The 23,572-nt window shown below is 39.8% G+C and overlaps 1 protein-coding gene across 1 annotated transcript in view; it reads left to right on the top strand.

The window, feature by feature from the left end:
* The window catches only part of MDN1 (MDN1, midasin homolog (yeast)), a 140,340-nt gene that overhangs the window by 5,962 nt on the left and 110,806 nt on the right, over positions 1 to 23,572 (top strand). The window contains exons 2-10 of the mRNA XM_010834709.1: positions 1,751 to 1,977; positions 10,113 to 10,337; positions 10,696 to 10,803; positions 10,883 to 11,075; positions 14,152 to 14,394; positions 14,628 to 14,759; positions 17,796 to 17,899; positions 19,372 to 19,486; positions 22,366 to 22,559. Coding sequence (XP_010833011.1) covers positions 1,751 to 1,977; positions 10,113 to 10,337; positions 10,696 to 10,803; positions 10,883 to 11,075; positions 14,152 to 14,394; positions 14,628 to 14,759; positions 17,796 to 17,899; positions 19,372 to 19,486; positions 22,366 to 22,559 — 1,541 coding nt within the window. The remainder of the gene's footprint in view (positions 1 to 1,750; positions 1,978 to 10,112; positions 10,338 to 10,695; positions 10,804 to 10,882; positions 11,076 to 14,151; positions 14,395 to 14,627; positions 14,760 to 17,795; positions 17,900 to 19,371; positions 19,487 to 22,365; positions 22,560 to 23,572) is intronic.

The raw sequence follows: 23,572 nt of genomic DNA, 5'->3' as shown, positions 1-23,572 counted from the left end.
AAATGAGTGGCTGTTAGACACTTTATACCATATACCACTCCACCTCCACTAGAATGGCTAAAATTAAGACTAATAGTACTGTGTATTTGTGAATTTATATAGCAGCTGAAGCACTCAGACATTGCTGGTGGGGATGTGAAATGTTACAACTACTTTGGAAAACAACTTCTGTTAAACATTGAGTGTCTGACTCTTTGTGACCCCATGGACTGTAGCCCACCAGGCTCCTCTGATCACCAGGTTCTCCAGGCAAGAATAGTGGAGTGGGTTGCCTTTCCCTTCTCCAAGGGATCTTCCTGACCCAGGGATTGAACCCAGGTCGCCTGCATTGCAGGCACGTTCTTTACCGTTTGAGCCACCAGGGAAGCCCAAGAAATTTCTTAAATTTTTTTTAAAATTAAAAATCACAATTTAGACAATTCCCTGGTGTTTCAGTGGTTAGGACTCTGTGTTTTCACTGCTGAGGGCCAAGGTTCAATCCCTGATTGGGGACTAAGATCCTTCTTGCCACATGTCATGGCCAGAAAATACAAGTCATGAAAACATGTCCATAAATCTTTTGTACATGAATGTTCATGGTAGCTTTATTGAAGATAGGTGCAAACAGTGCAGGTATCTATCAACATGCGAATGGATAAACAAGTTGTGGTACATTCATACAGTAAAAACTAGTAAGAAGTAAAATGGAATAAGATATTAATACTACACACAAGAACAGCTTTGAAACTTTGGAAAAAGTTACAGTATTTTTGAATATGGTATTTAGGTTGTGTTCCAGCTGTACTCTTATAGGTAACCATTTAGTATCAAACTCTTTAGGCTGTAAATTCATAGCATTGGGCTTGGTGGGTCAGAGGGTAATTTAAACCTCAGGTAATTTAAACCCACGGTCACATTGCCTGGCAAGGGTTGTGCAGAACTGCTTACACACTAGCAATATGAGACATTTTTCATACTTTTCAGTTTCCTTTTTATGTTCATGGACATTCTGGTCCCAAACACTAGAACTTTGTGGTTTATTTCATCTTGTATATCAAAGTGTGCCTGTCTGCTTTAGACCCGTCTTGTTTATTAAAGTCTGATGTCTTCATGGGGATGTATCTTCATTCATTTCCAGGAATTGATTTCTTATATCTATTCTTTCCTCAAGAGAGTTGGCAGTTTTGCATACTAACTGTACTGTTTCGTCATTTAACTACTGTTTTCCTTTCAGACAAAGGAGTTGGGGGAAGCACTGGATTCCCTGGAAACTATTATGACTCTGCAACAGATCTGTTATGACTCTGCAACTGATTCTTTTTTAAGGAAGCTGAAGCTATCGATCATTTTACATGGAATCCTGATGTCAGTCCTTTTACCTCAAACCCCAGTGGGCTGAAACTTATTTGTTACAGCCTTTACGTTTGATTGGGGCTTTCCTTGTGGCTCAGCTGGTAAAGCGTCCACTTACAATGTGAGAGACCTGGGTTCGATCCCTGGGTGGGGAAGATCTCCTGGAGAAGGGAAAGGCTATCCACTCCAGTATTCTGGCCTGGAGAATTCCATGGATTTGTGTAGTCCATGGGTTGGCAAAGAATCAGACACAACTGAGCGACTTTCACTTTCTGTTTACATTTGATTCACTAGTCCTGTTGCAAAGAAACCCCACTATGTTTTGTAAAATAAACTCAGTTATGAAGTCTGGAAATTGAATATAAGCTAGGACTCTGTTCTGTAGCAGTCACAAATGAATTTGTTTTGCCTTTCTCAGGTGTGGACACCTCAAGATCGCCAGTGTATCTTGACTACCTTAGCACAGTTACTTCTGGATAAGGACTGTACTGTGCTGATTAGCCGGCAGCTGCGCCCTCTCCTTTTGGATTTGTTGGAAAGGAATGCTGAAGCCATTAAAGCCGGAGGCCAAGTCAACCATGATTTACACGAACGGCTCTGTGTGTCAATGAGCAAACTCATTGGTAACCATCCTGACGTCCTCCCGTGAGTAACGGTTTTATTCTTCATGTTTCTCCTTGAGATGGTAGACCCCACACTCTGCTGGAAGTAAGGAGGGGTCTGAGCTGAGATGAGGAGGGGAAATATAGAAAGGGGATAAAGGAGTGTTTTATAAAAATAGTCACAGAAGAAGCCATTTATCCAGTTCAATTCAGTGGCCATTTACTAGGTTTGAAGTCTTGGTCATCAAGATAGGTCTGGAGAATATGACCAGGATATCTCCCCTACCCTCAAGGATTCTGTCATCTGGCAAGAAAGGCATATAAGATGGATTTAAATGAGTTTTAGCTGAGGCTCTTACAGCATCCACTTCAGATGTGTGAGATTCTTGCTGGAGCAGCTGTAGGGGATGGGTTACAAGATCTCTCATGTCTCTTCCCACTTTCTATAAATCTGTTCACATCCAAAGTGTGATAAGAAGTTGTGTTAGAACTGGATTCTAATGCATTTCTCATTTCACTTCCTGTCTGTCCAGCTCGGGCTGGTTCACCCTTCCTTAGGCAGTCTGGTGGTCTCTTGTTCCCTTGGGGTCATCCCAGTGAGCCAGACTTAGTGTAGACGCCCAGTGGGCAGAGTGTCTCACAGCCCAGAACTCCTCGCTCAAGCCATCTTCCTTCCTCAGCTTCCAACTAGCTGGTTCTATAGACACGAGCCGCTGCACCTGGTTTTCTCAAATTGATAGGTTTGTGTGGAATAGTCACAAGAGGCAACTAAGTGAGTGTGAGTGAAGGTCGCTCAGTTGTGTCCGACTCTTTGCGATTCCATGGAGTCCTTGGGATTTTCCAGGCCAGAATACTGGAGTGGGTAGCCATTCCCTTCTCCAGGGGCTCTTCCTAACCCAGGTCTCCCATGTTGCAGGCAGGTTCTATATCAGCTGAGTCACAAGGGAAGCCTGAATCAGCCATGTACATGCGTATATCCATTCTCTTCCAGACTCCATTCCCATATAGATCATTACAGAATATCAAAGACTTCCCTGTGCTGTAAAGTATGTTTTTATTATCTGTTTTAAATATAGTGTTGTATATACGTTAATATCAGTCTCCCAATTTATCCCCCCAACCTCCTTTTCCTTCTTGGTAATCATAAGTTCTCTATATCTGTGACTCAAATTCTGTTTTATAAATAGGTTCGTCGGTACCATTTTTTTTTAAGATTCTACACATAAGCAATATCATGTGACATTGTTTTTCTCGTATCTGACTTCACTCAGTAGAGCATCCCTTCTTATTAGTCTTCATCAACATAATAAGTTTGCTGTAAGTATGGCTTTCCTGCAAGTATGATCTCTAGTCTGATCCTTTGATGAGGGAATAAGAAATGAAGACTTGAGGGAACCGTGATTTGTGTAAGCTTTTCTAAAAGAGGAGGAAAAAAATGGGCCTAGTTGTTTGAGGGAACTAAAACATACAGAGCAGAGTTAAAAATCACCATCATACGTGGTGTCAGGAACCTATTCTCTGGGTTGATTGAGGATCCAGAGTGTGGCCTCACTGGCTGCTTTCATCACGTAGGTGTACTTGACTGTGGTCCTGTTTCACAAGATGTGCTGACTGTTCTCTGCTTACCCTGTAGGGTTGACCTGTGAGTAACTGAACTCCCACTTCTCTTGAGCCTTAGTGGTAGAGTGTTTTCAGATTGTGTTTGAGAATCACTAAAATGATAGAGTAGCTACATCTGGTTTCCCATCAGCTTCAATTTTATGTTCTTATTAAATGAATGTGAGGCACCATTACTTTTTCTTTTCATTTTGCCAAGGCAGTAGGTTTTATTTATGCTCCCACCTTGTTCCAAAAATTATATAACGTGCCTGTGTTAGAGTAACTTAAAGATAAGCGAAAAAAGAAAAACGAAAGCACCATGTGTAAATGTGTGTGAATGAAGAGTCAGGAAGGACATACAGTGAACTATAGGTCATGATGTGGAATGGGATTTTGATTTTTAGTTTAAAAAAACGTAGCTGATTAGTTTCACTTGTGCTCTAAATTTCCTCTGGAGGAAATTACCTAATGTATTAGGATTATACCTAATATTTCTAGATAGGATGCAGTCATTCATTCAGTAGATAAATATAGGAGTCCTCCCTTTGAGCTCTGGGTCACATGGTGGGAGTGAGCAAGTCACACATTATGAGTTGCTGTACTTGGAAACAACAGGCTGCAATATGTTAATAGAGGTGTGAGCCAACTACTTAAGGGGAGCAAGAAGTCATTAAATTAAGAAAAATGAGTGTGTTATCCTCTTGGAAATAGTGTTTCCTACTGTCAAATTGTGGAGGAAGAGTAAGGAGGGAAGAATGAAGAGATGAGAGATGGGATGGGGATGAAAATCTATGAGAGAGACTGGAGGGGAGGAACCCAGTCAGGCTTCCTCTTATTGTAATGACATTCATTTTCCAGATCACACCTCTTTCTGAGGCCAGGGTGCCTACCTATTTGGAGTTTCCATCAGGTATCTCAGTAGTAACAAGGTCTTTCTTTTTATTCCCTTGCTTATGCATTACTCGGAGAAGGCAATGGTACCCCACTCCAGTACTCTTGCCTGGAAAATCCCATGGACGGAGGAGTCTGGTGGGCTGTAGTCCATGGGGTTTCGAAGAGTTGGACACGATTGAGCGACTTCACTTACACTTTTCACTTTCATGCATTGGAGGAGGAAATGGCAACCCACTCCCGTGTTCTTGCCTGGAGAATCCCAGGGACGGGGGAGCCTGGTGGGCTTCTGTCTATGGGGTCGCAGAGTCGGACACGACTGAAGTGACTTAGCAGCATGCATTACTGATCACTCCTCCCCCTCAGCTTTATTGAGATATAATTGACATAAAACATTTTTGTATAAATTGAAGGTGTACACTGTGGCGATTTGAGATACATATTGCAAGATATTTACTACAGTAACAGTTAATACAGCCATTACCTCACATAATTACCACTTTGTTGTTGTTATTCATTACCGTTTCTGCATCTTCAGTGCTTCAGTGCATTTTTTACTCTTTGGCAGATTCTTTGTCAGTACTCTGAGAAGACTCTTGGTCTGTCGATGCTTTCTCTATTCTGATATACTAGTTTTGGTTTCAAAGTTCTAATTTTAAAAAATTGTCTAGTCCTGTTCCTGGCTTGGTTCCTGTGTTCCCAGATTTCTTCGGCTGTCACTTTGTAAATGGCTCCAGATGGCTAAGGTACTACGTTGTTGTTGCTTAGTCACTTAGTTGTGTTTGACTCTTTTGCGACCCCCGGCTCCTCTGTCCATAGGATTTTCCCAGATAGAATACTGGAGCGGGTTACCATTTCCTTCTCCAGGAGATCTTTCTGACTCAGAGATCAAACCTGTGTATCATGCATTGACAGGTGTATTCGTTACCAAGGAGCCACCAGGGAAGCCCCCAATGTACACATTATGTGTTGATTTTTTTTTCCCCTTTAGTGTTCTCTCAGGAGTGTAACCTTATTCTTAAGTTCTGATTGTACCTTACTCTTATATTTTGCATCTTTTAGTCCTTTGCTTTTTGTTTGTTTGCTCTCCCCCTTTCTTGTTTTTCCCCGCTCCCTCATTCTTGCAAGTCCTTTTAACACATCGTCCTTTCAGCCATGGCTTGCAACTCTTGTGAAAGCTGTCTTTCATTAGTGATGAAGAACAACCACTCCTAAATAACTTGCCCTAAGTCCCCTTACTAAAAAGTGGCAGAGCTGGAATTCAGTCCTGGGTTTGGCTGCCTCCAGAGCCCACACTCGTTTTTCCTACTTTGTGGTGCTGCCCACTCATCCTCATTCATGTATTTGTTGACTGATTTATATAGAACTTGATCTGAACAGCATGTTACAGCTAATGATTATATTTATATTCCCAGGAGGAAAAGAATACAGCATTCCTCCTTTATCTGTGGTTTTGTTATCAGTGGTTTCATTTCCCATGGTTTCAGTTGCCTGAAGTCAACCATATCCAAAAAAATTAAGTGAGAAATTCCGGAGACAGTTGATAGGTTGTAAGTTGCATGCTGTTCTGAGTAGTGTGATGGAGTCTTGTACTGTCTTGCCTGGAGCGTGAAGCATCTCTTTTTCTAGCGTATCCATGCTATATTTGCTGCCCACCCACTTGTCACTTAGTAGCCACGTGGGCCGTGGTGTTGAAGTGCTTGTGTTCAGGTAACCTTTATTTTACTTAATAATGGCCCCAAAGCAGGAGAGTAGTGATGCTGACAATTTGGATATCCTGTGGCTGATTTATAAATTAAACATTATCATAAGAATGTATGTATAGGAAAAAACTGTGTGTACGGAGTTCAGCACTGTCCATGGTTACAGGCATCCACCCGGGGTCTTGGATCACATCCCCCAAGGATGTGATAATCACCCAAGTTGATTTGGGTTGCACTAGGTTAATTTCTTGGCTTCAGTTTCTCATTTGCTGTCAGTTTGTCCTGGACATGTAGCTCCACATCAGTGCTCTGTCTTTGATTGGAAAGAGCAACAATGGGTGGGCCTAGTAATGGTCTTTTGTGAACACTAGCAGATAGAATGCTGTGGGAGAGCATGCTTCATGTGTACAGTGCTGTATGGACAGTCATGCTGAAATCAGGCTTGCATAGAACTGAAGGAGAAACCAAAAGTAGTTATGCTTTTATACACCTCTGCTTCAAAACTATGTTCAGGAGTGCTGGAAAGGTAACACATACTTAGTTTTAAATTTCCTTTCTCCCTCTGAGAATTCTGGTAGCATTCTTCTGAGAGAGAGAATATGATCTTTTGATTACAGAAGCACTATATTCAAGTAACACTCAATATAAAATTGTAAAAAACAAAAGGTTCTCTCCACCCTGAAATTCTGCTGTTCAGAGATAATTTGGTATTATTAATTTGGTATTTTTTTCTCCCAAATCCCTTTTCTTTTTCTTATAGTTACACCCATCTGAGAGTGTGCACATCGATTTTTATGTGCATATATTTGAAAAATTGCTTTATTGAGATGTAGTTTATATACCACAAAAGTGTACAATTCACTGGGTTTTTATATATTTGCAGATAGATGAAACCATTACAACAGCAAATTTTAGAACATTTGTGCACATATTTTTAAAATACAATTTTAATATAATTTAAAAACATTTGTTTACATACTAATTCTAATAAAAATACATACTATAATTTTTAACCTGAATCTTGTTTTTATATTTAATCACATATGGCTATCTTTGCCTCAGTAAATAAAACTGTTAAAAAAGTTGTGTAGTATTTTATCACTTCTTATCCCTTTGTTGGGCAATTAGGTTGTTTTCTGAATTTTTGATGTATAATAAGACATTGAACATCCTTGCTGCTGCTGCTGCTGCTAAGTCCCTTCAGTCGTGTCCGACTCTGTGCGACCCCATAGACTATAGCCTACCAGGCTCCTCCGTCCGTGGGATTTTCCAGGCAAGAGTACTGGAGTGGGGTGCCATTGCCTTCTCCGGAACATCCTTGAGCGTGAAAATTTTGTGGATCTGCTGTGGGAATTAGGAGTGTGGATTTTGGAACTGAATGGTGGTATTTTAGTATGGATGTTAAAGTAAGTAGATAAGCATTATCTTTTTGATCTTTGTACTGTGACCTATTCAGGCTCTGTTAGTTCCATTTCAGATCTTCAGAGGGGTTAGCTGAGTGAACTAAGTTGTTCTAAATGTCGGGGCCAGAACTGAACTCCAGGTCTTCCCTCTAGATGCGTGAAAGAGTGTGACGAGTTGCCCAAGTAAGTGACTCATCCAAGATTAGATATTTAACAGCAGTGGTGTTCCTTGTTGCATTTTAGACTTTACGACTCTTAGTCTTATCCTTGGAAAGAGATCATTCTCCATATTCTCGAATTTTCTCTAGGGAAGAACTGATTTTGTTATTCTCTGGCTAAGTGTGCTTTATTGGTCCATCCACCATTGGTTAGATCAGAATTTTAGAGCACTCTCTAAAAATTATGGGTCTCTAGAGAAAAGGGTACTGTAGTCAACTAAGTTCAGCAGGGAATATCAACCAGGACTCTTTTTGCATGCTTCCAGTGAACCACAGTCTCTTCCTCCACTTACCGCACAGGCTTATGGCCGTTGCCAGTCCACTCTGTTCATGTCCCCTTATCCTCAAAGGCCTCGTGGATCAAGTTGATGACTTGGTTACTGCTTATCTGCCTACATATTTGCTGCTGCTTATTGGTTCCACATGTGCTGCTGACACCAGCCCACCTTTCCCCCTCCCCTGCGGGCCCCCCCACACCGCTGCCTCTTCACACACTCCTCCCATGGCTCCCTTCCAAGCCACAACTGAATCTTTATTTTCTGGCCACACTGCGTGGGATGCAGGATCTTAGTTCCCTGACCAGTGATGAAACCCATGCCCCCTGCAGTGGAAGCGCAGAGTCCAATCTCCAGGAAATTCCCTCACTGTATTCCTTGTAATCTGTTTTATTTTTGTGGCATCCATAATGTCCCCTCTTTCATTTCTGATTGTTGTTTTTTTTGTGTGAGTTTTTTTTTGTTTGTGAGATCTTAGTTCCCCAACCAAGGATGGAACCCGTGCTCCCTGCATTGGGAGCATGGAGTCCTAACCACTGGACCTCCAGAGAAGTCCCCTGATTGTTGTTTTTTGAATCTTTTATTTTTTTCTTAGTTAACCTCAGAGTTTATCACTTTTCTTGATCTGTTCAAAAACCAATTGTTAGTTTTGTTGATTATTTTTCCCTGTTGCTTTTCTAGTTTCTGTCTCTGCTTTTAGTCTTTATTATTTCCTTTTGTTAGCTTTGGGTTTATTCTTTTTTTTTTTTTGTTATTTGAGGTATAAAGTTAGGTTGTTAGCTTAAGATCTTTTTAAGTATACATGTTTGTAGCTATAAAGTTTGCTCTCAGCATTGCTTTTGTTGTATTCCATAGGTTTTGGTGTGTTGTATTTTTCTTTTCATTTCTTTCAAAGTCCTCTCTAATTTTCCTTGTAACTTATTTGATCCATCAGTTGTCTAAGAGTGTGTTGTTTAATTTCCATGTATTTGAGGATTTTCCAGTTTTCTTTCTGCTCTTGCTTTCTAGTTTCATTCCATTGTAATTTGGATAATTATACAAAAGGTATTGTGTGTCATTTCAGTACTTTGAAGTCTTCTGAGAGTTGTTTTGGGTCCTTACATGTGCTGTATTCTGGAGAATGTTCCATGTGCATGTGAGAAGAATATATATTCTTCTGTTGTTGGATAGAGTATTCTGTACATGCCTGTTAGATCCCTTCACTCTGTAGTATTGTTCAGGTTCTCTGTTTCCTTATTGATTTTCTTTCGTATTATTCCATATATTTAAAGCCTGTTTGACTGATATCAATATAGTCATTCCTGCTCCCTTTGGATTACCATTTGCATAGGTTTTTTTTTTTTTTTTCATCTCCTCACTTTCAGCATATGTGTAGCCTTAGATCCAGAGTGGGTTTCTTGTACATAGCATATTGTCTGATGCTGTTTTTTTTTAAAATCCATTCAATCTGTGTCTTTTGACTGGGAGTAAACTACTTACATTAAAAGTAATTACTTATATAGAAGGACTTACTATCGCTGTTGTTATTTTCTGTATGTCCTGTAGCTTTTGGTCCCTCTTTTCCAGTCTTACTTCCTTTGTGTTTCATGAAGATCTCCTCTTCATCTTTTAAGATGCAACCAAAGCATCTCTTGTTGACTTTCTCAGGTTCAGTTGAATTCATGTTCTTCGTGCTTCACTTTGTTTCTGTGACTCCCTTCCTTCCTAGATAGCAAGCTCCCTCAGGGGAGGTATCTGCTTGGTTTTGTACCTCCAGGACTTAACACGGTGTCTGAAACAGTGTCTGACTCATAGTGAGAAGTCAATAAATACTTGTTGAAAATGAGTGTATTTTCAGTAGTAAACACTTGTGATAAGTTCTTGTGGTTTTGGTTTCCTGTCAGATATCTCATGCTGCAATTCTGGTTCCTGAACTCAAGCAGAATACAATCTTAGGACTAGGTGGCGTTAAGCATTCATCTCTTTTTGGCTTGTAAACTCTTGAGAGTTACCATTACATTCTGTCGTTTTATTCCATTAAAAAATGGATATATATATATATATGCTATTATATTCTTACCAACCAATTAAAAACTCTTTCTTTCTGAAGGTTTGCCCTGAGATATTTCAAGGACACATCTCCAGTCTTTCAGAGGCTCTTTCTAGAGAGTTCAGATGCAAATCCAGTCCGGTATGGGCGCAGGCGGATGAAACTTCGGGACTTAATGGAGGCAGCTTACAAGTTTCTGCAGCAAGAGCAGTCTGTGTTCCGGGACCTCTGGGACTGGAGTGTATGTGTCCCACTCCTCAGGAGCCACGACACCTTGGTCCGCTGGTACGTAGCTGGTGGACTGTTCTGTTCTTCTAGTATAGGGACAGTTGCAGGACCCTGGAGTTGTGTGCGTGAGGAGGAGAAGGAAACCATTTAAATAACGTTGTTTTTGTTCTGGTGCCTTTGGGGTTTTTGCTCCCTTTCATGTGTCATTTCAGAGGGAAATCAGATGATATGAGTGGAATTCCATTGTTCTTATGTTCCATCAAGTGAATTCACTGTGCCCAATTTGTGATTTCTACCCTTCCCTGTGTTAAATTCCATAAGATTTCCTTTTTGGGTGTTCATTTGGCTAGTAAATTTTCTTTATTCTTTAGACTCCGCTGCAGATCCTGAGTTTATATACTTTGGTTTTCTCCAGGTACACAGCCAATTGTCTTGCTTTGGTCACCTGTATGAATGAAGAGCACAAGTTATCATTCCTTAAGAAGATTTTTAATAGTGAAGAACTGATCCATTTCAGGTTAAGGTAAGCAAGAGCATTCCTAGAGATGTCAGCGTGGCTTTACTAGGCATTAGAGCTATTGATGAGCTCCTCGTTCCCTCAGGTTACTTGAGGAGGCCCAGCTGCAGGACTTGGAGAAGGCCTTGGTACTGGCCAATCCAGACACACCCCTTTGGCGGAAGGACAAGGAGCTGCAGTACTCAACAGGACACCTTGTTTCGGCAGACCTCTCCCCCAGGGTCACTGCTGTCTGTGGTGTGGTGTTGCCTGGGCAACCGCCAGCCCCCGAAGAGCGGGTACGTTGACATCAGTGGTAGGTTTGCCCTCTTCCACCTAAACACTGAGTGTGTATTTTTCCTTGGCTGGGCTTTGGGTTTTATGTGTGAGCAAAATTGAGTTTGCCAAATTACTGTTCCACTTAGAGAAGTATTCAGGGAGAGAGTAGAGAATTCACCCAGGACCCTCCTCTCTGATAGTCCCATTTTCCCTGTTTAGTGTGGAATTAGAAATCATGATGATGCCTGTACATCAGGCTCTTAACTTGAGCAAAACTCCTCCATATATGACTTGTTTACTTGCTTCAGCAGCTGTTTGAAGTTGAGTGGCACACACCATAATGCCATATTTATATAAAACTAAGGCAGAATGGGGCTTCTCAGGTGGCGATAGTGGTAAAGAACCCACCTGCCAATGCATGAGACTTAAGACGTGGGTTTGATCCTTGGGTGGGGAAGAGCCCCTGGAGAAGTGTATGGCAACTCACTCTAGTTTTCTTGCATGGAGAATTCCAATGGACAAAGGAACCTGGTGGGCTATGGTCCATAGGGTGGCAAAGAGTCAGACACCAATGAAGCTTCTTAGCACAAGGCAGAGTGGCTTGCCCAGGGCCCTTGGGCTGCCCTTTGGCAGAGATAGGGCTTGGCCCAGGTATTATTGCCAGCAGCCTCTTTCTGTCAGAATATTCTCTGCCTCTGGTGTGGGAGGCCTGCATCTGCAGTGAACTTGTCCCCTGCCATAGTAAATGACCTTTCCAAGAAAGTGGCTCCATACTATACTTTGGAAAGGCCACTCTGTTTTTCCCCAGCAGTCTTTAGTCAGTTCATCAGATCTACCTGGTTTTCTCCCTGGAACAAGTTCTGGTCATTGCTTGACCATCAATTTGTACCTGGGAAGTACAATGAAAAGGATTAGTATAAAATAGAAAAAGTGCACATCTTGAGTGTACAGCTGCATGATAATTCATAAACTGGATATATCTGTTGCCAGCACTGAGACAGCAGTATTTCCGAAGCCCCTGGTATTTCCCTGTGGTCAGGAAGACTTCCCCACCCCTCTTTAACCACTCTCCTAATGTAGACAGGGGATGAGATGGTTGGATGGCATCACTGACTCAGTGAACAGGAGTTTGTGCAAACTCCAGGAGATAGTGAAGGACAGGGAGGCCTGGTGTGCTGCAGTCCATGGAGTCGCAGAGTCAGGATGTGACTTAGTGAGTGAACAACAAACAACAACAACATAGGTTAGGTTTGGAGCATTAGCACTTTAACACAGGGAAGGATTCGGGTTGGGGTGGGCTTGATGGTGGATGGCAGTGGCAGAGCACTGGGGTGGAAGTACAGCCTGGAGCTACAGCCCAGCCTGCTAGTTGCTGAGAGTAACAGCTCCGCAAAAAGTTCAGCAGCTTCCAGCCCCGAATCTCATTTTGTCCTCACATATCTTTAGGGGACAAGCTCTGTTTGAGAAGTTACCATTTCTTAAAAGTTCATAATCATTGCACTCTTCCAAGAGATCCTTTTTTCTGTGTTAGTAGGTAGATTATTATTAAGTTTTTTAAAAGTTGTGGTAAAATGAATGTAATCTTCACCATCTTTTAAATTTTTAAGTGTACTCCTCAGTATTGTGGAGTATATTTACATTGTTGCACAAACAAGCTCCAGAACTTTTCATTTTATAAAACTGATATTACTCATTAAACATATTGGGTGTGTTATGATTATGATGATTATTTTACTTTTTGTTATGGAAAATGTTAAACACATTCCAGATTAGAAATAGTAGCATAATAAATTCACATATCATTCAGCTTCAGTAATTATGAATTCATGGTCAGTTATGTTGCATTTATATTTCTGAACACTCCTCACACCGTATTTTTTTGAAGCAACTCCCAGATACCACGTTATTTCTTAATTAAATATTAAATTATTATAATTTATTATGTATTATATATAACAACATATAATTATTATCATAATATAAAAATATCCTTAAATAGGCATGCCTTGCTTTATTGCTCTCATGAATGTTGCATGGTTTTTTGTTTGTTTTTTACAAACTGAAGGATTGTGGCTTGAGCAAGTCTCTTGGTGCCATTTTCCCAATAGCATTTGCTCACTTAATGTTTCTCTGTCACATTTTGGTAATTCTTGCAATATTTAAAACTGTTTAATTACTATTATATGTGTTATGGTGATCTGTGACTGATGATCTTTGCTACTATTGCAAAGATTTCGATTCAGTGAAGTCTCAGATGATGGTTAGCATTCTTAGCAATAAAATGTTTTTTTAAATGAAGGTATGTTCATTGTGTTTTAGACATAAAACTATTGCACACTTAATGGACTAGAGTTTAGTGTAAACATAACTTTTATATGCACTAGGAAACCGAGTTTTGTGTGACTTGGTTTATTATGATATTTGTTTTATTGCTGTGGTTTGGAATTCAACCTGCAAAATCTTTGAGGTATGCCTGTAGTTTAGTGTATGTGTGTGTATTTCTGTTATGCAGGCTATATAGTGGATATATAGTACTGGGAACTTTATTCAGTATTCTGTGATTAACCATAATGGAAAAGAGAATAAAAGAATGTATATATATAGTTGAATCACTTTGCTGTATAGCTAAATTAACACAACATTGTTAATGAACTATACTTCAATAAAATTAAAAAGAAATAAATCGCTGGTATTCTTTATTGTACCTGGAAAAAAATTAGTGTCTTTACTTCCATGATTGTCTAATAAGTGTATTGTGTGCATTCTTGATTTTAGACATGAAATCCTAGAATATGGTAAGAGGAAGAAAAATGAAAATCCAGTCATGACAAATGAGATTTGCTCCCATTCACTATGTATCAACTTTTTGCTTTCTTAAACTTTGGGGGAGGTTTTCTTATACCCCTCTCCCTAGGATGAGAGACAGGAAAGGGAAAAAGCCGGATCCTTACTTTTGATACATAGTTGTTATTGTAGATCCTGTACTACTAATTTATTGGCAGAGGTTTATGTAAAAGTCAGTTGTTGTAGAAATTAACCTGTGCCCTTTGGTAGAAAGACTCTTCTTGATGTGCCTTTTCTCACTTGTCTCCTTAGGCGAGTAGTAGGAGTTCTTCTCGTGAACAGGAGCTGACCTTTAGGTCTTACGTGCTGGTCGACTCAGTGTGCAAAAATCTTCAGACCCTGGCTATGGCAGTGGCTTCTCAGAATGCTGTGTTGTTAGAAGGACCAATTGGATGTGGCAAAACTTCCTTAGTTGAACATTTAGCTGCAATGACAGGTAGAAGGAAGCCCTCTCAACTTCTCAAAGTCCAACTTGGAGATCAGACTGACAGTAAGGTAACTAAGAAATGGCAGATTTGGGTGGGTGAACATACTTTGAATATTTGCTTTAAAATATTGTTTTTGCTAAGAAACTGTAATTAACTGGTATTCGTCCTAACAGAGGGGATCGTGCTGTAAAACCTCAGATGCCCATTATAACCCTGTAGAAGTTTAATGGAACTAATCTTAGGATGTGGCACTGGCACTTCAGGTGTGGTTTCAGTAAGTCCTTCATCTTCTTTCTGCAGATGCTGTTGGGAATGTATCGCTGCACAGACGTCCCAGGGGAGTTTGTGTGGCAGCCTGGGACCTTGACACAGGCAGCCACCAAGGGACACTGGATCCTCCTGGAGGACATTGATTACGCGCCCTTGGATGTGGTATGTCACCTCCACAGTAACTCGCTAATTTCTCGTCTTCAGATTGTGTTAATAGTGATGCTGGGGCCTTATTTAAACAACACAGGTTATTTCATTAGAGATGGTATGTTGATTATCCACCTAATCTATTTGAGTTCTTGGATTACCAGGCTGATCTCTTGTTTGATAGAAAATCAGTAAAATTCTGCTTGTAGTGTTTCCTTTAATAGCTGAATGTGTGATCAGTTTCTCAGTATATTTTTTTTCCTCCTTTAGTTGAAAACGTGATCAGTATCACAGGCTTTCTAAGAATAGGCTCGGTGGGAAACATCTTATGCATGTTACGGATACATCGAGAACTTTGAAGCCCACTCCCCAGCCATGGCGTCTGTAGAGCAGTGAGCTGAGGACACAGGAAGGAAGAGATGATGTTATAAGTGCCTGCTTGTCTTTGTTCAATTAAGGAAAATAAACTGGATGTGTATTTCTGACTTTTTAAAAAGATCACTTTTCTATGTGTATGAAATTTAGCTATGGAGGCAGTCCATGTTTCTTCTGTATTCTGTGAACGATGACATCCCCCCCACCACCACCCAACTCCCACCCTAAAATGTATTGCAAAATGAAAAAATCTTTCAGTGGGCAGATTTTCCCAAGATTGGTTTTAGTTTTCTTTAACGTGAACCTTAAAGCTACCTCTATATGGACCTTACCCTCTTGGATTAGAGAAAGAGGAGACAGGCAGGAGGGAGGAGGAGAGGTGGGGAAGGTCTTTGGGTTTAGGGAGATATGAAGGGGAAAGGGTGGCTATAAATATATGTGTCTTATGACACATGCATATTTTAGAGTCTGAGGTAAAGATGTAATGGGGTTATTGGCCTAGTGTTACCACTGTGTTCTAAGATTTTAATGCTAAGTTTTATAGGGCTGGAACTTAGTTTTCTTGATAAGCCCAGAGCCAGGGATGACTCCTACCAAGGAGACTTTACAATGAACTGAATTATAAATTACAAGGCCAACTTAAAAGTATTTGCTGCACTTCAGAGGAGAGAGAGGTCCCGGCAGGCAGGAACACAGCGGGCTGGGCAGGCTGAGCAGATACCCCACAGCCCGCTCCTCTGCCCCAGGCCACACCTAGCCATCCACGCCTAACTGACGGCAGGGCTGCGGGAGGGGCAGCTGAGATGGAAGTGGGCCTCCAGGGTTACGTTATCTTTGTTCAGGGGGTGAAATTCATGTTTTGAAAAACAAGCAGATTCTAATGACCAAAAAATAAAAAAGTATTTGTTGAGTCTTAGCCCTTTCTAATGCTCTCTTTCCTGGACAAATTTTTTTAGACCTCAGGATACCTGAGAAGTCATTAGGATTATGAATCATAGAATTTGAGCCAAAAAAGTTAGATGAACATAAGGGATTTTCCATTCAGGTCATGATGAAGCATAGGCGTCTGTCCCTGTCCCATTGCTAAGTACATTCTTTGATGACCAAGTCCAGATTCAAGACCAAACTGTTGCTTTCTGTCTTGTTCTTACTTGTCATTACTTGGGTCATGTCTAGTACAGCAGAAAATTCTTTGAGTTCCATTTTGTGTTCCATTCCCCTTTTGTTACTACATTTGATTCCAGAGGGTATGTTTATTCAGTTGATTATGTTTAAACTTACCATTATAGTAAAGTTGTGTTTACTCAAAAATACGCCTTCCCCTTGATTATTATTTTGTTATTTCCAGAACTCAGCTAGTAGTGAACCCATTACTATTTCAAGGTAGCTTTTATAGATATCATTCAGGATTGTTGTCTTTTGTTTCAAGTGTCATTGTTACCTTGGAGTTGCCCCTCTATTACTTTCCCTTTCTACTCCTAGCCATGTATGAATTAATGATGCTTAATAAAATTGTTGATATTTTAGAACCCTCTTTGTTCTTTGTTTTTCAAAACTTCGTCCTTAAACTCCCATCCCTTACATCCATATGTCTAGTCCATACTTTTCTCAGAAAATCTCTACTTAGATTCCTTAGTGGGTACAGGTTTAGGATGTTCAAAATGGACCTTGTCTGCTGTTTTCACAGAACAACCTTTCCTGCCACGTATTAGCCAAGCCAGAACTTGGCTCTCTCCTTCCTCTCGTCTCCCACTCACTCAGTCTGATTCTGCTTAGTGCTTTTTCCTTATCTCTTATTCTGTTCCCCTCTGGCGTGCTGCCTTAGCACAGGGCTTCTTGTTTTTGTCTCTATCTAATCTATCTTGCCATCTTGCCTTTGTTACCTGACTGGTATGTTTTTTCACTTCTTTCCATCCAGGCTGGCTTTCTTTCAGTTTATCTTCCATATTGTTGTACAGTTCATTTTCTAAAATGTAAAATAAAGTTTCTTTCTCCTGAATAAAATCCTCTCAACCACTGTCATGAAAAAGTTCCAGCTTCTTAGCTCAGCACGGAAGGGCTTTTATCCTCTGTCTCGTAAGCCTAGTATTTTTTCACTACTTCACGTGCACATTCTGCCCTAACCATCACAGAATCTTCTCAGGCTGCACTCGTAGGCATGTTTGTTTTTATTCATTTTAATATTTTTGCCTAGGGTAATTGTGCCATTCCTTTCCCACCAAACCGGACTAATTTCTGTTCAACTTTAAGACTCAGTGAATGGCATTACCTCTAGGGTGGCTTCACTGCCTTGCTTCTAATCTGCTCCACACTCATCGACAGTCTGTCTTCACACGGTGTTTTGTTCATCGCTTGGGGTCACACCAGTTAGGCTGTGCGGTAGTTTGCCAGCTACCTCCCATCAGACGCTAGGCTGTAATGCCTCAGTCGTGTCTGGAGTTCTAGTGTCTTGCTTGATTCTGGTTAGTAGGCACCCAGTGAATGTTGAACAAGTAAGTCGCTCTGCTGGAGTGTAGTTGACTCCAATATTCCCACCTGCTGTGACCCCAGTTTATGCCGTGAGAAGTAGGGTTTCCTTTAAGTATGTGTTTGTCATTTGGTTAGAGGGCTGGTTTTGTGGGGGTTTTTTTGCTACTTCTGTCTTTATAGCTTTGTCCCTGGAATTTTGTGATTTAGGTTTCTGTGCTGATCCCTCTCTTGGAGAATGGAGAGCTCTTGATTCCTGGCCGAGGTGACTGTGTGAAGGTGGCTCCTGGATTTCAGTTCTTTGCAACCAGGAGGTATGTCCTATTAACCCTTTTGTCTCCACGATGGAGCCTCTTGCTCATGAGTCCACATGCTAGAGTGCTGAGTACACAAGTCCAGGAATAGAGTTCTCTGGGCCTTTAAAGTTGGAACAGATCCAACCTTTTCATTCCTGACTGTTTTTCATGGAGATAATTAATTTAGAAAATAAAAGTTTTGTTTTTTTCACTTAGAAATAAGTAACCAGTCTTAAAAAAAAACTTGTTTTCATATTTTCAAACATAATCAGAAATGACAGTTGTCAGATAGCCCTGGGTTTGAATCCTGACACTGACTCTTTGTATCTGTATGTACCTTGCTTGGCTGATTCTGATGGAACCAATAATGCCTGCTTTACAACTTGGTGTAAGTTGTAAAGTTTAGGTGAAATGACTTGCACTAAAGACCTGTCACATGGTGGAGTGCCCAACCATGATGGTGGCGCTGACGCAAATGAAGCTATGTAGACGTCAAGCAGTTTAAATAAATAAATTGAAGATAAGCGTCAACAAAGGAATAAAACCTAAAGAAACTTATGTTTATGTCCTTATCTACATTTTAAAATAACGTGAAGGCAGTGGCTTATTTCCTCCTACCTGACTACCTGTTCATTTCTCCAAGATATTAAAATGCCCGAGAGGGAAACCAGTGCTACACTGTGTATAGTGATTATGTTAGTGTTTACTGCACCTCTGTGAGCATTCACTCCCAGACGGAATGCAGAGCTGCTCTAACTGTCTTCAAGGAGCACCTTGCTAGACCCTGATAGTTTTAGTAGAACCTGTTTTTATTCACAGTGATAATGAAGTTCTTTCCTGGAAAGTCCTGAGACATCACACAAGGATGTCACACCAACTTCAGTTCGTTTCTTGGTTTTGCGATTTGTAGTCATAGTTGAGTGAGCAAGAGACATTTTTCTTTCTCTTCCTTATGGTTCTTGCTTGCAGTTAGAGGAAAAGATCACTGTTCCCTCAGGGCAGTTGTTATGAGGATAAAATTAATGGCTTAAATGTAAGCCTGTGGCTTGCCCAGAATATGTGTTCAATGAATATTCCTTCCCTTCTAGGTATTTTAAATAGTTTTAGGTACTGTAGCTTTTGGTAAATAAGCAGTGAACTTATTTTTAGTGCTATGGGTCTTGGTTTGTTTTCTTTTTCTTGAAGTTACATCTTAATGAAAAGAAACATGTTTTTAAGATCAAAATGCCTAATAGGACTGTTTGCAGTAATTTGAAAATAACTTGGTTAAAGCCCTATTACTCTCCTTAGGAAAATAGTCAAAACTGAGTCAGTGGCAGCATTTCATCATCATCCTCCCTGTAAGCCTAGCATAATAGTGTCTTGACACCAGAAGGAATTGTGAGTTTTTTTCAGATGTGACACAGTGTATAGCAAAGGATAACCAGGGGCATAATTCAAGATTAAAACTTAGAAATTTGTGTGACTCTGCTTTTCATTTTGTAATACAGACTGTTGAGCTGTGGAGGAAATTGGTATCGACCGCTAAATAGTCATGCTACTCTGCTAGACAAATACTGGACCAAAATTCACCTGGATAATATGGATAAGGCAGAACTAAATGAGGTATGCAATTACTTGAAAGTATCAGTGCTTCTCTTTTTTACTTTTCATTTATATTACAAGTTTCAGTGTTGTGTTAGTTTCTACTATACAAAGAAGTGAATCAGCTCTGTTGTTGTTTAGTTGCTAAGTCGTGTTCAGCTTTTTGCAACCCCATGGAATGTAGCCACTAGTCTCTTCTAGGTCCATGGGATTTCCCAGGCAAGAATCATGGAGTGGGTTGCCATTTTCTTTTTCAAGGGATCTTCCCAACCCAGGGATCAAACCCATGTGGCAGGCAGATTCTTTACCACTGAGCCGCCAGAGAATTCCTGTTTTAAAAGTTTCAGACTTACATGTAGAGAAGAGAAATAGCCCAGTGAGTCATGAAAATACTCACTACTCTAAATTTAACAGTTAATGTGCTAACATTTTACTATATTAACTTCATCTAGTACTTTTTATTTGCTAATATATTTGAAAGCAAACCTCGCAGAATTTCACCCTTAAATACTTTGATGCGTCTTTAAGGGCATTTCCATATGTAACCACAATATCAGTATTGTAGCCAATAAAATGAATTATTATTCCTCAGTAGCACTTCATTCTCAGACCACATTAGAATTTCCCCAGTTGTCCTCAAAGGATCTTTTTATTTTTACTAAGTTGATTGTAACTAGTATCTTTCACACTTAACAACTGCATGTGCATTTCCATCTGGACCTTAATGGAAACTGAGATGACTTAGTTTAAAGGCTTTATACATCAGTTCACTTTGTAGTATCACTGGTTCTCTGTAACCCCTAAGCGGTGTGCCTCACTCTACGCTGCCAACCTCTCTCCTCTGCATTTGCCTTCTCACTTGGGCAGCTTTCTGTCTCCCAGAACTTCACTTTGGACAGTAGCAAATAAAGTGTTGTCAGTGAACATTCAGGCATGGCAGGGTCACTTTCCTCTTTCTTGGTGTAAATTTTTACATAAATAAGTGGCACCAGACAGCCCTTTCAAATATTTTATCTATTATTAGCGTTTAAGTATTTATTAACAGAGGGGTTTTCAGAGGGCACAAATTACTGGATCGGCCTTCATATAATTTCTAAGAACCCTGGCCTTGATGGTGTGATTTTTGTGTCTCTGTAGCCTTGTGAGTTTCTTATCTCACTGTAGCTCTCAGTTGTGTACTTGTGTGTCTATACATCTTTCTCTCCCTCTCTTGCTGCTCTCAACTGTAAGCTCCTCCCGTAACTTACTCAGCTTTGGTGTCCCCGGCATCCAGTCCATGCCTCACAATCCATGTGTTTGTTGTATTGCTCTGACATAATACCCCTCTTTTTTTTTTTTTTGCTGTTGTAGTTCTTTAAATATTTGGTTTTCAAACATTTAAATACTGATAAGCATATTATGTCAGATTAGTTTATCATGTGATATTCTGTTTACATTTTGACATTTATGGTAATAACAAAAGATATTTTTTGTCTGAGGTAGAAAATGACTAATTGGTTGGTACATATAAATCACTATTCAGAACTTTTTCCCCAAATAACCGAGCCCTACTAAAGTGTTAAACCTAAGTTTTTTTCAAGTAAAAATAGCTTTTTTCCCCCACCATGATCATAAGTATACATGTTCATATGATGGAATTACTCCTCAGCAATAAAATAGAATGAACTGCTGATACATACAGTGATGTTTGGGTGAATTTCAAAAACACGATGCTGAGTAAGAGAAACCAAACTACGTGCTACATCCTGGATGATTCCATGTACATGAGAAGTTTGAAAGCTAAACTGTACTGATTGGAATCAGGTTCAAGATTCCAGGGACAGGGGTGGTGGGGAAGGGTGTGATTACAAGGGAACTTTTTTTTTGTTTTATGGGTGATGGAAGTATGTATTTTGTTTATGGTAGCCACAGTCCATAAATATGGTCAGTTTTGAAAATGTTCCTTCTATACACAGAACATGTTTATTCTCTCTTTGAAAGATCCACATGTATAGCAAATAAAATGAATTTGTTGATTTTATTATTCACTTCTATCTTTACTTAATTTTTAATACATTTGAAATATTAAAATTTGTAAAATCTTCCAATTTAACAAAAAGGTATGAAGAAATTAAAATCTGTGACCTCTAATACTTCGTGACACTATTAAAAGATTTTAGTTCATCTTTGTAAATATGTGGACTTTACCTCTTTAATATATATAAAATATGTTGATATTTCATATATTAATATAAGTTGGAATCATGGTATACTTCTTAAGCTAATTTAAATATATTAGCTAATATTTCTAATACATATGTGATATTTTTCTTCTCAAGTAGACTTAACAAATCCATATCATAAATATTATAATATTATGGCCACCAAGTATCAATACTGCACAAAATTCTTAATAGTTATTGAAGTGAATTGGACTAGATCTTTTGCTTTCTAAATTCTTCTGTCTGATAAAAACTACTTTTTATCAGGACTTTAACACTAGCTCCTTTTGCTGTGTTCTGCTTTTAAAAACAACTTTTGTTTCCTTTCCCACTAAACTGTTTCATTTCTGCTTTTGGCTGAGAAATGACTTAATGATGGTACTACAATTGTCTTTAAAATAATTGGAGTATGTAGTACTTGAAGTGCATGGGCTTTGGATGCCTGTGTTTGAGACGTCTTTCCCATCGAGCTTCTGTACCCAAAGCTGTGTGATAGGTTGTGAGGTTGCCAGATAACAGTTCTGGGCAGGAGGACGTCATAGTCTTTGGGGGGCTGGAGGTAATGGGTGAAGGTGGAAGTTTTTACACTTGCTCAAAATGACAGATCTCCTAGAGAAATTCATTCTTGGTGTGCTTTTAAAAATCACTTTGTCTGCTGCTAATTTTTTTTTTTTTTTGCTTTTTTTCCTCCTCTCTCAGGTTCTTCAAAATAGATATCCCAGCTTATCAGCAGCAACCGATCACCTGCTTGATATTTATTTCCAGCTTATTGGAGAGAAGCATCACTGTCTGAGTGAAAGTTCTGTTGGAGGGGAACAGGCGCCAGGGGAGGTTCCAGAAACAAGACAAGAAAACAAGAGACTAAGCCTTGAGGGAAGAGAATTGTCTCTCAGGTATTGGGCTAAACGCTTTTGGGTTGCTATTTTAAAAATTGCTTCTCTTAGAAGTTCATAGCAGCTCAAACTGAATGGTTACAAGAAGTCTGATTTTGAAATTAGACGTTCTCAGTCTCTGATCTGTTTGAGATCTATAGTTACTGTATGGGAAGGCTTATGAAGATAATATTATGTTAGCTTTAAAAAATAACTTTTTTCTTCTTCTTACAGTTTTATTGAGCTGTAACTGACAGCTCTGTATAAGTTTATGGCATATAGGATAATGATTACATGCATATGAAATAATGACTACAAGTTGAGTGAACCTCCATCATCTCACAGATACTAAGTTAAATAGTAAAAAAAACAATTTTTTTCTTGTGATAATGTAACAACTTTTCACATATAACATTCTGCTGCTGCTGCTAAGTCGCTTCAGTCCTGTCCAACTCTGTGCGACCCCAGAGACGGCAGCTCACCAGGCTCCCCCGTCCCTGGGATTCTCCAGGCAAGAACACTGAAGTAGGTTGCCATTTCCTTCTCCAATGCATGAAAGTGAAGTCTCTTAGTCGTGTCCAACTCCTAGCAACCCCATGGACTGCAGCCTGCCAGGTTCCTCCGTCCATGGGATTTTCCAGGCAAGAACACTGGAGTGGGTTGCCGTAGCCTTCTCCCATGTATAACATACAGCAGTGTTAATTATACTTATTATGCATCCCTAGGAATTATAATTGGTTTAACAAATAACTCTAAAAGTTGGAAATAGTGGAAAAAGTTGGAAAACTACTGACATAGTTTTTTCACTGGATGTCCTTTTGGGACAAATGGGGTCCTAAATAAGATTTTTGGGTTTTGCTGTATATAGTAAATTCTCTTTCTTCCTTTGAGCTACATTTGCAGTGGTTGACTTGCTCTTTGAGAAGTGAGAATTGGGAATGGGCAGCTCCCCTTAAGTTTGCTCTGAGAGTTAATTGCTCCTATCTCTTGCTACCTTGTCTGGTATGGATGGGGGAGAAATGAATTATAGGTTG

This window comes from Bison bison, unplaced genomic scaffold, assembly GCF_000754665.1.
Source record: "Bison bison bison isolate TAMUID 2011002044 unplaced genomic scaffold, Bison_UMD1.0 scf7180017864035, whole genome shotgun sequence".
NCBI classification, from domain to species: Eukaryota; Metazoa; Chordata; class Mammalia; order Artiodactyla; family Bovidae; genus Bison; species Bison bison.
The sequence above is the reverse complement of the archived record's forward strand: the minus strand, read 5'-3'. Positions and strand labels throughout refer to the sequence as shown.